Genomic DNA, 17,273 nt, shown 5'->3' on the forward strand with positions numbered 1-17,273 from the left:
AAGAATCTGATTAACCTGTCTTTTTCAGGGCATAATTATGCACAATGTTGTACGTATAAACGCAGTTTCTTTAGAATCATTAACTGCACCGCCAGATCGATCAAAGGGGTATCGAGGAAATTTGGTTTATGCCACATATCTGTCAAGCCATGGACTTTTTCGAAAAACCGAAAGTGGTCTCGAATCGGTCCCCTAAAGCCGCAACTCTTTCCCCATTCAATCGACTTCGTAACTCTTCTAGTATACGAGGTCCCATCACTAAAAATCGAAAAAAGCTCACTCTGCATAACACCAAAAATAGATTTTTAGATCTTTTCAAGCAATTCTGTTCCTTGTTAAGAATTTCATTTTTATTTTTATTATTTTTTTAATTGAATGTTGCCAATTTTCCTTTTTTTGCCCTAATTTTTTACAAAATTTTAGTTATGTAACTTTTTTTTTTTTTTTTTTTTTAAGTTTTGCAAGATACTAAAATACCACTCTGTATACAGGCGTACGTTGAAGTGTGCTATCGTCTCCATAAACAACCTTTCGACGATATTCCCTTCTACCTGACACCAGGGCCGCCTTTAGCCTTTTACAGGTCCTTCGAGACCATATAATTAAGTGAGATCAGGTTTTTGGTTCATCTCCAACGAACTTTCTTCAATGAGCATCCTTTTTAACGTACTTTCCCTTAAGATACATGTAAATTAGGGCCGACGCTTATTCATCTATTCAAATACGCACTTCCGACTAAAAGAGCCCGTACAAAAGCGAAAGGAAATTCGATTTTATTGATAGAAATCAGATTCAATTTTGACGTTAGATTTCAAGATTGTGTGCGTGAATTGTCAAATTGATCATTTTTCTCCGGGGAATTTTACATATTTTTTAAAATTTATTTACGTTACGTTTGCATGAAAATTACAGGAAACGTCTAAAGCACCTGAAAAACCCACCGATTTTGGTCTGCGCGACCGTTAGATGTCAACTGTCAATCGGAAGTTCTTTATGTGGAACTGGTCAGTTCTAATTGAGATTGAATTTTAAGTTAAGATGTTTCTCGTTCGTAAGACGATCAGGGCCGGAAGAGCAATCAAATGGGGCGTCGCAAACTTAATTCCAAACTTACAGCGATTCACTGACCCCAAAAGGTCCGACGCGTAAATGGTGTCAACTGACGGTTCTGAGACGGAACCCTGAGGAACCCCGGGGTTATTTATTTTCCGACTAAATAACCCGGATCCTCCCTGCGAGATCGGACTGAATTGCCCTAAAAGCGCCAAAGTAATGATTCATTCTATCAAACGTTTTGAAAAACTCGAAAACAATCATCATCAATGTCGTCACCAACATTTCAAAAGGTCGTTAACGACGTGTCTTGCCTCCTGAGACTGCGCTGACTATCCGGCAAAGTGTCACCGTTAACTCATATCGAGCTTTTCCCCTTTTAAAATCCCGATTTACCTTCTTTTTGGCCCCTTTTTTGGAATTTTTGTACTTTTCGTTTCTCGCGTTTGTCCGCGATTTTTTTTAGCTCAATCAAATTTTCCTCGTAGTAAGAAAAATTTCCCGAATGGGTGCTTGATTGAAACTCTTGGTGGCACTTAGAATGACTGAAATTTATATCTAATTAATTTTTTTTTTTTTTTTTAAATTGTACTGAATTTTTGAGAAAGAAATTACGAAACCACCAGACAACTGCGCGAATCAGCAAAATATCAAAAGATGGATCACCCTGTTTTACCCTCTTTTAGACCCCTCATAAAGTGCTAAAAACCTTGTAAAAATTTCTGCGATAGACCTCAGAATGAACCCTTTGGGCACCGGAAATTTTATTGCGTGGTTTACAGCAGACAAATATTGTCACAATACTTAAAAAAAAAAACCCTTTTTTAGGTCCTTCATAAAATTCGCAATGCCCTCCAAAATTTTTCGCAAAAATGCAATTTTCGAAAGGGTAGAAACCCTTTTGTGCCCCGAAATTTGAAGGGTTTTTACAGCAGTGGTGCGAGCGTTTGATAATATTTTTTACTGCCTTTGAAACGTGTTTTATAACTCTTTCAAGGGAATTGTGTATTGTTGGATTTTGATGAAAGAGAAAGTCCACGTGCGCAGGTTCCAAATTAAAAGAACCTGCGCCTTCGCCAAATTTTCGTAATTATTTTGGCGTTTCTACCGGTGGTCAAAATTTTGAGTTTTAGATTTCAAATTTGGATTTAAAACTCTTCATCGTCAATTGCACGCACTGAGCATTCAACTTAATCGGGGATTCACTGGAGTTTCCCGGACCACGTTCGTCCTTTCAGAACTCAACTAAAAATTTTTAAAATCTGCTATTTTTTAGTTTGAATTTACGCAAATTTGCATATGATAATTGAAAAATGTCAAATCCACCCTTTTTATTATGTTCACCCTAGCACCCTGTTTGTATGCACTAATGGACAAAACTAAGGAAGCTTTTCGATGTGCGCAAACACTTTTGATAACTTAAAAAAAAAAATCAAATACTTTTATAAAAATATTTGAGTGAGAAACTAAGAAAGTTTTTAACGCGATAATGAGTTGAATATTACTAAAAATAAAGAAGCAAAAAATAATTTGAGAGCAAAAGATCGGACAAAACCAGAGGAATTAGCTTAAAGACGAAAAATAGTCGAAAACGTCGCGATAAAAATACAAAATAAACTGATAATAGCTGGAATGTCCCTTTTTTGCAATGACTTTTGCGCCTTTTTTGGACATCGATTCGAGAAGAGTGTTGATTTTTCCCGCGTCCATGGTCCTCCATGTTCCTTTCAATCCGCTTTACTTGAAATTGTTTTTCTTTAACCTGAACTTTTAACTCGCTCTATAAGTGTTCAATTGGGGTCAAATCGGGACCTAGCGCTGGCCAGTCCAAAACAACAATCTTTGTCCCTCTAAGCCGGGAAGTAATTATTGCTGCTTTGTGCTGCGGGCCGTTATCATGTTGGAATGTCCAGAAAACAGGTAAATTCTCGTCACAAACTGATCCCATCGTATTTTTGAGAATATTTGGGTAAAGTGAAAAACGTGTAAAATTTGAGAATATGTGGGTAAAGGGTAGTGAAGAGTGTGCGGGGATTGAGTATGCATGGAAAATAAGCAAGTTTGCTCGTGTCCTGTTAAAAACTTCGGACACCACAGATCTACGAACCAAAAAATGTTTTCCCATGCTTCATTTTACAAAATTTTAATAATGTTTGATCGCGAACCTCGGAATAAACACCCCCAGCAGGCGTTCTCGAAGCTTTGCAGATCAAACTCACGTTTTGCAAAAAATAGAGTTCAGCTGACGCATGCGCTTTACAAAGCGTCGCTTCAGTCTCGTCCCGATAAATAAATAAAAAAATCAACAAATTTGTTTGCCGCCGAGAGCAGAGAAAAATTATGCTGCGCATATTGAACAGATGTTTCCTTGGAAGCAAATGAGATTCGCGGGAACGATGCACGGGGTGAAACTAAATTCATTTTTAAACGTACGAAAAGTTTCCTTAGTCTCGTCCGCTGGTGTGTATCACCGGCAAACTCGCATGTTAGCTGCGTTCAACGCACGTGTCAGTCGTGCAACAGTTTTAATTAGAGAAAGATGCCGCCGGCTCCCGTTTAATTGCGTTCGAAAGGTAGCGGAAATCCCCGCGGTTGCGCGACTGCTCGCTCCGCCGGACGCGCCCATCAATTATTCACCGTGTTAGTGCCAGGGCGAAACTCGATTGGCGAGGAGTATTTCGTTTCCATGTGGCGAAGGGGATAAGGTGGAATAATGCGACAATCGCTCGGTATTTATTATTTTAATATCACAGAACTTATTGTACTCGGAACATATTTACATATCACACGTCGTCAGCTTACAATAGATTACTAAGAGTAAATATATATAGAATTTCGAGAATATGATTGTGCCTAACTATCTACGAGTGCCCTAAATACATCGAACCGTTATCTGCACAGTAAATTTCAAAAAGCGCCGGAAACAAAGCACAAATATTGCAATAATCACCACGGCCTCCACACATTCGGATCGTGTCCCTTATTCTCCTTGGAACCTTCTCTGGCGCCCTTCGGTGACGGCACCACGAAGACAATGTCGCCCGAGGGCAGCGTGGTGGGATAGATCGTCACCCGCCTATCATTAGCACCGTCACTACAGCCGGGGCTGGTCAGCCCCCTCACGTCGCCGCCCTCCTTCGCAGGATCAATCTCTTGCAGCTTCGTCATCTTCGAATGCAGAAATTGCAGGTGTTGCACGGTCATCTCGAGTATGTCGGCTTTCTCCAACTTGGCGGTGCGGTTCTTCCCCTCCCTCAGGGTTGGCCTGGACCTCATCAGCATCTGCTTCAGGGTCTCCAAACTGTCGTTGATCCTCGCCCTGCGCATCTTCTCCATTAAGGGTTTGCGAATTCTCCTCGATTCCGACACCGGTTTCTTCGTCGCGTCACTCTTCATTTCGATTCGAACGATTATCGCGATATTCACTTGAAGATGCTGTCCGAAGAAAGGTCAAAGATGATGTGGGGTTCCCTGAAGGGACGTGTCCCGTTTTTGAAGGCGCACGGCCACCACCCCACTACTTCGGAATCTCTCGTTGCGCTTTTGAATGGAGGGTTGATAAAGGGAGCCGAAAAAGGTGCACCGATACCTACCAACCATCAAGAAGTGGTGAGTTCTGCTTTTTAAAATGTGTTCGACGCTTTTGAGCTGCAAGAAAGGCGTCGGCACGCCCCGCGGCTCTGACGTGCCCCCCTCCTCCCCTCAATCGTTTGCTTCTTGAAAAATTATGATTTTTTTTTTTTATTTGAAAAAGAGGTCAGGTGGCACCTCAAATTGAAGGTGTTTCGAGACTACATTCAGTGGCGTGTCGCGATTTAAAATCTACGTATCTCTTGGTTCTCGGAAAATACAGGTATAAAAGCACGTAAACAATGATAAAACTTGTTTGGTGATAGCAGATTGGTTTGTTTTCGACTTTATGCTCATAAAGGGTCTTTAGTTAAGAAAAAAAAGAATAAAAAGATGAGTAAAAGTAACAGGTTCGTCCGGGACTTGTGCGAGACTCATCAGAGATGGATTTCACACAATTTCCGTTTTAAACTATTCAAAAATGTCTTTTTTGTGTTCGGGAGCCTCACTCTTTTGCCTCTTTTTAAGCGTAAAAATTCTGTAAATTCCTCCTTTTTTAATTTTAAAACGAAAACATCACGCCACTTTTGTCTCTCAAATTGGGTTGTTTTTGGTGATTTTAAAAAATGGCAAAAAAAATAAATAAAATAAAAATAATCATTCATCCAGAATTTGTGACGTGAGATTGTTGATATGAGAGATGATCTCACGCAATTTCTAGTTTAAACTATTACGAATTAATTTTTTTTCTATCTAGAAACATCAAACTTCTCTTTGAACTCTCAAACGATCTCTTTGAGCGTAAAAATTCTGCAAATTCCCCCTTTTCTAAGTTTAAAACAAAAACGTCACGCCACTTTTGCGGTCTTCCGCCCTTTGAATCCGTGCCTTGACTGTCTTTGTCGTGTTTTCATAAATTGGTTTGTTTAATAGTTTAAAAAAACGCTAAAAAAAGAATAAAAAGATCAATAAAAATAACCATTTATCCGGAATTTCCGCTTTTAAACCGTTTAAAATCGACTTTTTTGTGTCTGGGCATGTCAAACTTTTATCTCTTTATGCGTGAAAATTCTGCAAATTTTCTCTTTTCCAATTTTAAGGCAAAAGCATCGGGGCACTTGTGCGGTCTTCGGCCCTTTAATTCTCTTCCTTCATTATCTTTATCGCGTCCTCGCAAGTCGGCTTGTTCGGTGGTTGAAGCAAAATCGTAAAAAAAGAATAAAAAGGGATATAAAAATAACAGGATGGTTTGGGAGCACAAAATCGAGGCCAAAACTACTTATAAAAACGCAATTCGTGAAGATGAGGTTCCTCTCTGATGGATGCGAGATCATCCCTGGTGAATCTCTCACATCACAATTTTTGGATGAATTGTTATTTTTTTTGCCATTTTTTGAATCACCAAACATCCCAATTTATGAGGATGATGATGATGATGATGGTGATGATGATAATGATGATGATGATGATAATGATGATGATGATGATGATGATGAGGATGATGATAGTGATAAAGATGGTCAAGGGATAGAATTAAAGGGCTGAAGTGCCATGATGTTTCTGCTTTAAGATTAGAAAACTTACGGAATTTTTTCGGTCCAAGGGACAAAAGTTTGATGTTCGCCGAATCAAAAAGCTGAATTTTGAACAGTTGAAGATGGGAATTGTGCGAGATTCAGAGATGAATATCACGTTACGTCACGCGATTGCTCTGCGACGTCCCTCGTTCGTATAATTAGACGTGACGCAAGAATGACCCTGTCCATGGGAATGCTCATTTTTCCATTCCCATGTTGGGTATAAAACGGCTCTCGAGTATCTCTTTTTCAAGAATTATTCTGGAGTATTTTAAATAGTCAATAATAACCCACTTCCTGTCTATACAAAACGTACAGTGGGCCATTTAACAAAGAAGTCGCATTTTCTCTTCAAAAGTGTGTTTCCATTCACGAATCGAGTACCCGGGCAGGCCCACCGTCAAAAAATACGAAAAGAGCACAAAAGACCCGATTTACTACGATTTCTATACTACATGAACTCGAAGATATTTTGATGCACAAAAGTCATTCTTTATATGGCTCAGGTGGCCCCTCACGCGATGCTTTTGTCCCCCTTTTTTTTGTGTTACTCTTTGGAGTATTTGTGAATGCATTTACCTGCGGGTTATGGCAGTTTAATACGTGAATTTTACCAAATCTCAATTTTTCCACCCGGGCAAGAAAAATGCCTCCTTAACGCACTTTGTCTTTATCGGTTTTCGAGTTATTTCACGTTTGACGCGCTAAAACTCCACTTTTTCATACGCGCGTGAGGACCCGTGCGGTATGAAATTCTCGAACGTGCTAATTGTCGATGATAATTTATCCAGTTCTCATAGCAATAGGGACTATTTTATAGCGGACAGCCTGTATATTATTGGGAAATTCAACCAGCCCGTGACAAGGACAGATTCTTCGCAATGCTCTCCTACAGAGATCTCCATGGGTTTTCGTTAGATGTGAGTCTGCGTGAGGGCACGTTTTAAAAACATCGTCAAATTATATTTGGGGCTCGAAAACTCCGTTTTTTCCCACAAAAAGGACAACCTGTATACCATGTGATTTTGTACCTGTAGAGGTCTATTGTGGCGTGCGACATACCCAAGGGTTCAATTGTGTTAACCCCGTTCTAAAGGAACAAAATGCTTAAAATAAGAGGACAAGAATCAGATTGCAGATTTTTATGGAGGAATTACATTGGAGGTTTTCTGACGAAAAACCGAGAGAAAATCGAAGAAGCACCGGTGGTTCTTAATCAGCAATTTCTCCATTAAAACCTCACTAAGGGAAAATTTGCAGGCTCGTAACCGGACGTGGTCAAAGGTCCCATGCCGATTTTGCCCGAGCGAACTGGCCCACCCAATGGCCCTCATAAACGGTCAATGTGTCTGGACGAAATGGATGGGACTTTCACCACAATAAGAGTGCGAATTTCCTCTTACGGTCCTGTGGAAATTTTGAAACGTTAAGACAGAGAATTATGCCGCATACAGGGTGTATCAGAATTGCTCCGCCAACTGCAGGTTTCCGTGATCGAAATAAGAAACGAAGGTCATATAAGCCAAGCGTTTAATCACCCTTTAGTTTTGATATACAGGGCGTTAAAGTTTGAAAAAAGAATTGTTTTTATTTTTTAACTAAATTTCGTAACGTACCTGTAGGTACGATTTAAAAAAATTGACGAGTTTTGTCGTTCACCAGTGGCGGAGATATGGCTGCCATGCGTCCATTTTAGTTATAAAAAGTCGGAACGCTCAGTATAATATTTTGTTTAAAGTAGTCCCTCACATGCGCCAACGTGTTCAGCAGACTTCTTGTCTCTTAGTTTGGTGTATTTCAAGTAGTTTCGTCATAAACAAACGTTAAAGTTAATAAAACCAATTTATTAAGTGTATTTTCGCAAGCGAATAAATAAAAAGAAAAAAAAGCTGGAGCATTTTTCATTTCCTAAGCTCTTGAGAGAAAATTTGAATGCGACTTCAGTGCATCCACGAACATAAAACCAAAAGGCATTTGTAAATGAGCCAGTGGCGGAGGCAAGTGCGTCACAGTCTCAAGTTTACAAACCTGAATTGGATTTATCAAATTTAACGTTCTCTTATGACTAAACTACTTTAAATAGCAGCAAACTAAGAAGAGAGAAAAAATTTAGTGAACACATGATGGACTAATTTAAATGAAATATTATACTGAATGTTACAAGTTTTTATGACTAAAAAAAACAGATGAGACCCGTATCTCCGCTACTGGTGAACGATTAAGGATGGTAATTTTTTTGAATTGTGCCTATCGATGCACTAAATTCATGTAGGAAATTTGATTAAAAAATTTTGAGCCGTTTGGAAGTTAAAAAAAATATATTTTTTTAAATTTGAACACCCTGTATCTCCAAACTAAAGGGCAATTAAACATTTGTTTATATAAACTTTATTTCTTATTTCGGTCACGGGAACCTAAAGCAAACAGTTGGCGGAACAATGCTGATATATCCCGTGTAAATATGTACAGGGTGATCCACGCATTGACGCCTTGGGCCTGTTCTGGACAAACGGGCGCTGGAATCAAAAATCTAAACACGGGTTCTTAAATGGGGTTCCTCAAGGTTTGTTTTTAGTTGAAAAATAGATTTTTCCAAACGTGGGAAAATGGCGTCCGTGTCGTCATCAACATTTTTTTCTCAGAAACGTACATTTTTCTTTGCAGAAACTTTCTATTGATGTAAACAATTTTTGTAGGAACAGTTTTTTTGTACCAGTTTCTGTTTCAAATCTAGAGTGTCCAATTTTATAAAATTAGTCCTTTCCCACGTCCAGCCCTGGTAAAAGGCATTACAACTCGTTTATAATTTTCTTAAATCAGACGTTTAAACGCGTATAATTTTGTTTGAAAAGAGGCATTTAACGGCGTTATCTTCGATGTCCAAATTTTTCACCCTTATCCAGCTACCCCTGCTAACTTTTTACTTTGAACGGGAAGGTGCCCCTTGCAGTATACCAAACGAAAGGTAGTTCGATAAGAGATACAACGATATGCTCAGAGCTAAAATTGGACTACAGCGTCCCTAAAAAAATAGGACAAAGTCCACGTATCACTTTGAAAGCGAGTGAAAAAATTACAATAAGATGTAGAAATTCCAAATCGTCTTCGGTGTAAACAGTTTTTTAAATACAAAATATTTTGGTTTTGGTTGTGACTATGGTTGACGGGATTTCCCCTAGGAGATGGATCGGTAGAAGAGGCACCATCGAACGGCCGCCGTGATCTCCGGATCTTACACCTCTTGATTTTTTTGTGGGGCCACTTAAAAGGTCCCGTTTCAGAAATCGGGCAGAACACTCGGGACTCGAACCGAATTAGAGTTGATAACAGAAGCGATGCTGGATAATTGAATAAAAAAGTTCGAGAAACGATCGCGTCATGTTACTCGAGCCCAGCTCGGGCACTTATCGTGGGAATTTCATTTATGTTCGATGCAGCGGTGAATTACTCTATTTTACATCTCACGATTTCATTGCTCGGGGGACCCGCATTAAGCGGAAAGCGCGAAAGAACCCAAAAGTCGAATCAGGTAATGACAAACTCGGTCTCTTCCTGATCGCACAGCAACACTTGCTCCGACCCGTGCGCAAGCTGCTCGAACCGCACGGTTGCACCGGCATGGCTGTTCGAACGCTGACGCATCCCGCGATTGGTGCCGAGTCACGTGGCGACACTCGACCAATACGCATCATTTTCCTCCAAGACGTGGCATCTATGCGAAATCTCTTCCACGTCCGCCATATTGACATTCGACAATTTTAGGGTGGATTGGTGAATGTTCTTAACGTTCCTAGAAGAATAAGTTGATTTTTTTATAAACAGGTACATTTAAATAGTGCTTCACTGGTTCTAGTAATAAGTACGATTTAGTTGCTTTGTGGGTGCTTCACCTCAACGGCGAATTGCATGTTTCCCAACAAAGTTTGTGTGTGGGCCCTTGGGAGTTGGTTGAGGCGACAACTACACAGTCGGCATTAGTAAAAAACCCCGTTTCAAACTCTACACCTGCACAGAGTAGTTGTGCCTCGACCGTTCCTCGAACTTTTCTGATCACCCATTCTAACATTTCCTTAATATCCGCTCATGGATTCGTTTTGAGAAATGAATGAATCAATATGTCAAATACCCACTGTAAGATTAATAACCTTTTAAATTTTACTGTCTTGTCCATCTTGGTTCTAAATATAACTGCATTACTACTGTAATTAATGCGTAATTACTCCAATCTGATCTTGTTCCTGTACACGTTTTAGGTAGTGTAAGCAACCACAATGGGTAATGTGTTTGCGAACTTATTCAAAGGCCTCTTCGGCAAGAAGGAAATGCGAATACTTATGGTTGGGTTGGATGCTGCTGGTAAAACCACAATTTTATATAAACTTAAATTAGGTGAAATTGTGACCACAATCCCCACTATTGGTAAGTACATTTCAATGTTGTTTCTATTCTAGGTCATTTTTTTTAACGCCAAATCAGCCTCATTAATTTGTCCAATTTATTTGTTCCTCTTCTTGGTAATAAGGCTACTCCTCAGTATTTAATCTCATAATTTTCTTGGAGAAAAAAATCAGTCATTATCATCATCTGATTCCTATTAAATATTAATGTAATAAAGCAATGTATAGTGATGAATGGCTTGATGACTCATCACTTTGATCCATTTTCAAGTATCTAGTATCTATGACCTTGTTAGTTGGCGAGTATTGAAATTTAAATGAACTTTTTCTTAGGGTTTAATGTGGAGACTGTAGAATATAAGAACATCAGCTTTACTGTCTGGGATGTTGGTGGCCAAGACAAAATTAGACCACTGTGGCGGCACTATTTCCAAAATACACAGGTAAGCTAATGACGGTTAGATTATTTAGAATTTCCTTTGCCTTCGCATATTCATGTGCGCACATTTCATGCTTTGGTCGGTACAGCTTTTCACAAAAATATCAGTTTGTGTGGACTCAACCTGTGAGTTTAAAAATTTATATTATTTGAAATAACTTTTACATTGCTTATGTTCATACACTCTAGTACTTGTTACAAAGGGACATCGTTGCAGGTCTCCTATAAGGGGATTAACTAATTTTCAAAAGTATCAATTGCAAAGTTTAACATACTATTGCAGGATGGTTAAAGTGCAAAACCATGTATGTGAAATAATTTTTTGTGGGATTAGCAGTTTTTCTTAACAAAGAATATGTATGTAACGTTGGCATTACTAAACTTTACTAAATTGAATAATTCATTTTTGTTAAATGCTGCAAATAATCACCTAACCCAACTATTATACTCAATTGAAAAAAAGAAGTAACTGGGCTGTTTTGCCTTCAGTTACAACCCACTTCCTTAAATATTTAGTATGAGATGGTATTCATTCCCCAGTTAAATATTGTCATACTTCCCTTGTGAAAATGTTTCTGTTTTCTTAATTTAGGTATTATTGCCCTGTTATCAATGACTATTCGCCAAATTCTAATAGGAGCAACATACTAATTAGCAAATACCAAACAATACATCCAAAATGGATGTAAACACCTGGGTAAAATCTGAAACTCTAACTTAAACGTGAAATATATGTACTGTTGTGTTTCATGTTTTGCATGATTATGGCCTATTTGATAAACGACATAATGTAGTCTGTACCTGTACCTGCACCTGTAGACCGAACTAACCTGATGTTTTATATGCAGTTAATTTGGTTTGACAAACATTGCGACATACTCACACACCATTATTTGGGACAAAACATTGCTATTTTCAGAAAATTTCTTTTAAACCATTTGCATCTCCTTACATTAACTTCTTTTCATTTTAGTTAAGTATACAGGGTGACAACACAAAATGGGCTTTTTGTTTTTGTTAATAGGTGATCGTCCGTCCTGTAACTCAGAAATGAACGAAAAGAGAACATGTTAAACCATGCTCACCTTAAAATGCCTTTTCCTAGTCATTCCTGAAGTCCTGGTCATGAAATGTGGGACACCTTGTATAAAAATAAATGAAATGGAATTTCGTTGCATACAGGAAAAAGCCAAAATATTGTTCTATGTGCTTGACACAGTTATAAATACAATATTTTGACTGTATCACTAACTTTGCAGTGAGATCTTTGATAAAATTGAATTTAACTTTCTATATTCACGGAAAAGTTTTGGGCATGTTGTACCGATACACAGTGTTAACAAACTCTTTAAAACCCCGATTTTGTGTACTGTGTAGAACGCTTAAACGCCATCGCCATCACCTCTTTTCGTTAAAAAAACAAAAAAAATAAATAGGAAAAATGAATAACAGTTAGGAATTAATAGTTTTAAAAATATTACAACAATTGCATTCTACAAGAAATATGAATTTAGGACATGGAATAGAGTGATGAGAAAATGAAGAGTAGATGAAGAAATGTTGAAATTCATGGTCCTTACACCGAGCTATTGTAGGTGGACAACATGGCCGAAAACAGTCAACATGGAAAGAGAACTTTTCTATCAACTGCATACATACAGATTGTGTGGTGACCCGACTGCTCCGGGTGAGTTCCTTAATGAATTTCCAGTCGAAAATGTCTAAATAACTTTAAAAAAATTTCTAACTAGGTATGACTTATTGCAATTTTTAATTTTGTTTTAAAAGAACTAAAAATTATTCTTTATGTCAGAAACGGCTACTTGAGCGATACAATACTAAGAGACCTTGTTGTTAACAATTGATGGACCATTAAAGCAAAAATCTTCATGTTAGAAAAGTCAGTGGTGTACCATTGTTTACGTTAAAAATGTGGCACCGCTTGGCCATACGGACGCCACTGGTATAAGTGAAAATGTTCTGATTTCTCCAAAATATGCGCATCAATTCGGTCACAGCATGTCTGAGGTTTTATGCGCATATCCAAAACTGTTTTTTAATTACGGAATGTATATATTTTTTAATAAATGATCGAACACTCGGTATTTTGGTAACAAAGCGTCTCTGGACATAAGTTATTACGACATTTTTGACTCGAAATTAATTAAGGAACTCCATCATTAGCCTATGGCCGCCGAGCCACCAGGCACCCTATACGTACATGGTTGCTAAATGTTGCAAAAAGACGGCGATGTAGAAGAAATTATGTGAAAAACTGAAATTAACAGGTGCTTCTTTGTGCCATGTTTTTTTTCCATCTGTTAGCTGTTTTTCAGTAATTTTTGCAACGAGTGCGAGAAAAACACTCAGCGTCTCGCCATATTCGGGAGTTTACAGTACACGAAACTCCGGCAGCATTTGCAATTAGAACGCAGCTGGTGCCCCGGGGCACTAGCTGCGTCGTCGCTGGGTATTAAATGTATTAAGATTTTTGTTCCACCACCGGTAGAGTTACAGATGTTCCACGAACTTAAAAAGAAAGTTAAAATTAAAAAATGGTAATAAATTCCATAATCTCGGCATAATTAATTCATGGAAATCCCATATATTGTTAAATTTGTCGTTGCCACCATCATCACAGCTTCGCTTTTGGTTGCATGTTTGGGATTATTATTTGAATTTATATTGCGTTTATTTATTTAAACATTAAATGTTCCAAAGTCACGACATTACACTCGGAAATGATCCTCTGAAACACATCGGAAACGCCTCAAGCGCGTGTATGAAAGTATTTGAGCGTTGCCGCCATTTTACGTTATCGGAATGAGAGACCGCATCTCGAGAACCTGAGGGCTCCGCCTCGGCCCTTAGTCGGTAATTTACCATTTGGATTGTCCTAAAGAGTAAACACGCGTCCGGGCGTGAGTTCGCGAATTCTTGCGGGGTCAAAGAAGCCCCGCGAGTAGACCCAAGCGCGTGTGTGCAGAAATAAAGGCGTCTTCAGTTCGAGTTCAAGCGTGTGACCTGCTCGCGCGCCTTTCCATCCAGGTAAACTAAAGGGCATGACAGGGTGAATCTTAAGTAGGAGTTTTCCTTTTAAACCGACGTCGACCCCAAAAAACTAAGCAAAATCTCCACGGCGCGTCTTTAAGAATTTTCAAAGAAAACAGAGGTGTTCGCAATTTTCGCCATCGGTTTCATTAGTACAAATTGTGGCTCGCCCTATCGACGATTTTGTACGTGCTGTTGCGAGAGCTTTTTTTCATCAAATTGTTTCTGCGGCGCCCTCTATCCGTTCTATCGAACTTCTCATATAACCCCCACAGATAAGGAAATCACATGGATTTAGGCCTAGCGATCTCGCAGGCCATCCTTTCGGACCTCTCTGCCGGTCAGATAATCGGTCGTTTAAACGGTCTTCTGTTTTTTCCCATGCGCCCATACTCTGGTTGTTTTCGAGATTTTGAAGAAACGTTATGTAAAGGTTTCGCTGAGCTTCTCGAGGTCTGCGTCGCGCCGAGAGGGAAACTCCTGCTTGAGCTTCGCCCTGTATGTCCACTTGTAATAAAGTTTTTGTTTTTGTTTTTTTTTTCAAGTAGTAAATAGTTTTTTGCCTTTTAAACTGGAATTTCTCTTCGATTTCAGGGTCTCATCTTCGTAGTAGATAGCAACGACAGGGAACGTATCGGCGAGGCCAAGGACGAGCTGATGCGTATGCTCGCCGAAGACGAGCTACGAGATGCCGTTCTACTGATCTTCGCCAACAAACAAGATCTGCCCAATGCGATGAACGCGGCGGAGATCACCGACAAGTTGGGTCTGCACTCGCTCAGAAATCGCAACTGGTACATTCAGGCGACATGCGCAACTAGCGGTGACGGTTTATACGAGGGCCTCGATTGGCTGTCCAATCAGCTGAAGAATACCAACCGTTAAGTGCAGTGTTTCTCACAGTCACCCGGTGATTGTTTACAAGCTGAACTGAGTGTTTCTTGATACCATATGTTGCAAATATGACCACGGATTACTGTTTGTCGTCATACCATCTCGATTTAAATTGTTGTAATAGTTTCACTTCCGTTAAAGGGCGGCCCACTCTATCTACGTCACTTTGTTCTCCTGGGTAAGTTCAAATTGACAAGTTGTCGGATTAAATTATTGTGTTTTGTACTCGCTTGTATGTTAGGACATTGTAATCAGTCACCATGTCTGTTTTGTTCATGTGTCATGTCCCTATAACATAAATATTCCGTTGAGCAGAGAGTATAGTGGGTCACTCGGTATTTAAGCCGCACTTTTAACATGTATGTGACGAACGGTAAGCGTAGTGAGAGGCCGCACTAGTGTTTTTGTATGTTTTATTAGGTATTTATTCACGGTATTGCTGATTTATTTTGTACAATAATCTTACTTTTTGTACTTCCCAGTTCTGTACAGTAGCTATTCGTATTAATTAATATAACTTAAACAAAATAGGAAACGGTATTTTTGTAACATATGGTAGGACCCCCGGGTCTCTAGAACATTTTTAAATCGGCCGTTTTATCGGTTAAATTAAACTTGTTTCTTGTAATTCATTATTGTAAGCGAGCCGTTTTTTTTTAATTTGACAAACCGTGGACAAGTGATCTATAAATTTATATTATTTAAAGGCAAGAAGGTTTTCGTGGACATTCCCGTTTTGTCAAGCTGTATTATGAAAATAAATTTATACTATTAAGGATTTGTCTATAATTTGAGCGAAAATCTAAATCTTTGTGACTTTTTCCGCCAGCGCAACTTGCGGCGTGGCCTGCGACGTTAAAAGAGCGCCGCAAAAGTGCGATCCGGCGTAAACAGACGTAGAATTTCGTATTTGGACAGCTGCAGGAGTTCCGAATGCTCCCGGATAAAACCGGAAACTGCGACGTCCGTGGTCCAGCTTCGCCCGGAAACGACCGTTCCGACACGTTTTGTCGTCCGAACTCCGGGTTGGCGTTAGAAAAGGAAAGTGAGTTGATGACGCCTCTCGAGAAACGAAACGTCGGACTTGAAAAAACGCGCTGAGGCCGCCCAAGGTGTCGCTGAGCTACCACGAGCAAAAACCAGGAAGAAAATCCGGAAGAGTGAAAATGTCGAACTTTTCCCGAAGTGTTGGGAGTTCCGGAACTTTCGAAACTAATTGCGGCCCGCTCAAACGAGACCGTATTTTGCCGTTTCCGAGATCATGACGTGGTGAGGATCCGGTTTGTGACAGGTCCACACAGGGGGTTTCCGAAAACCTGGGCAGTGTCCCTGATATGAAAAGTTCTCGTCAAAAATTGCACTCATGCCCCTAAGTTGATGCTCTTAAACTTACCCCCACGGAAAATTCAATTTTTTCATAGATAATTACATAAATTATATACAAGGTGTTCCAAATTCGATGTGCTCTCTCTTAAACGGTAAGAGCTGCAGGGTCGGTTAAGCTTAGAAAAATATGCCAAGTTTGATGCTCTCGCGAGGACTGAAAGCAATGTTGCCAAATGAGTTTTAGTGTCCGCGTTATTACGAAAAACAAAAATTTGGTTAAATTTAATTTTCTAAATAAATCGAAAACTAGAAATTTTTCAGTAAAGTGTTTGATACAAAAAAACCTTTTTTTTCTACGTCTTCTTACGTCACTAATATTTCAAGTACGGACCTGTGCATATTTTGGCGATTTTTAAAAGTCCTAAGCAACCCCTTTGCAATGATGTCTAGTAATATGGAATTCTTTGATGTTCTAGTCAAAAAAAAGATTATGAATTTTTCTCTGAATAAGCTAGGCCGGTCCTGGATTTCTCGGTACGTTTTAAAATTGCCGGAAAATGGCGGTTGAAATGAAAAAATCGTATAAAAAGGCATTAAAAAATTAAATTCATTTTAGCTGGTCGAAAAAGTGGAAACTTACAAATTTTCAGATTTCCCATGACAGAAATTGTGCGAAAAACAACCAAATTCCATAATTAGTTAATAGTTGCTATGGCAACCTTTTTGCGTAATTACAGCCGCACGTCTCTTGGGCGATGACGGGATCAATTTGTTAATACAGTCTCCATTAACTGGTCCCCAAGCGTTCAGTAATGCAACGAATAAATCGTTGAAGTTCGTGTAATTTCAACCACGAGTCTTCGCGTCAACAAACCCCCACGTGTTCTCTATGGGGTTTAGATCTGGGCTTCGAGGCGGCCAAGGCAGAACTGCGATTTTTTCATCTTAGAAACACTTCTTGACGAG

General features: G+C 39.2%; 2 protein-coding genes across 2 annotated transcripts; one reads left to right on the plus strand and one right to left on the minus strand.

Moving 5' to 3' along the window:
• Nucleotides 1–3,999: 3,999 nt before the first annotated feature.
• Nucleotides 4,000–4,449, minus strand: LOC136349490 (transcription factor HES-1-like). Its single transcript, XM_066301073.1, has one exon. It carries the CDS (start codon nt 4,447–4,449, stop codon nt 4,000–4,002), a length of 450 nt encoding a protein of 149 aa, XP_066157170.1.
• Nucleotides 4,450–9,873: 5,424 nt separating this feature from the next.
• Nucleotides 9,874–15,757, plus strand: Arf79F (ADP-ribosylation factor 1). Its single transcript, XM_066301126.1, has 4 exons — nt 9,874–10,022; nt 10,454–10,619; nt 10,931–11,040; nt 14,682–15,757. The coding sequence occupies exons 2-4, from the start codon at nt 10,472–10,474 to the stop codon at nt 14,970–14,972; spliced, it is 549 nt and encodes a 182-aa protein (XP_066157223.1). The 5' UTR covers nt 9,874–10,022; nt 10,454–10,471; the 3' UTR covers nt 14,973–15,757.
• The last annotated feature ends 1,516 nt before the right edge of the window (nt 15,758–17,273 follow it).

This window comes from Euwallacea fornicatus, chromosome 38, assembly GCF_040115645.1.
Source record: "Euwallacea fornicatus isolate EFF26 chromosome 38, ASM4011564v1, whole genome shotgun sequence".
NCBI lineage: Eukaryota > Metazoa > Arthropoda > Insecta > Coleoptera > Curculionidae > Euwallacea > Euwallacea fornicatus.

Bases quoted from the DNA above. Each gene is read 5' to 3' on its own strand.
- LOC136349490 (XM_066301073.1), bottom strand. From the start codon at position 4,449: ATGAAGAGTGACGCGACGAAGAAACCGGTGTCGGAATCGAGGAGAATT.
- Arf79F (XM_066301126.1), top strand. From the start codon at position 10,472: ATGGGTAATGTGTTTGCGAACTTATTCAAAGGCCTCTTCGGCAAGAAG. The intron at 10,620-10,930 runs GTAAGTACATTT...ACTTTTTCTTAG, and splicing joins GACCACAATCCCCACTATTG to GGTTTAATGTGGAGACTGTA. The intron at 11,041-14,681 runs GTAAGCTAATGA...CTTCGATTTCAG, and splicing joins ACTATTTCCAAAATACACAG to GGTCTCATCTTCGTAGTAGA.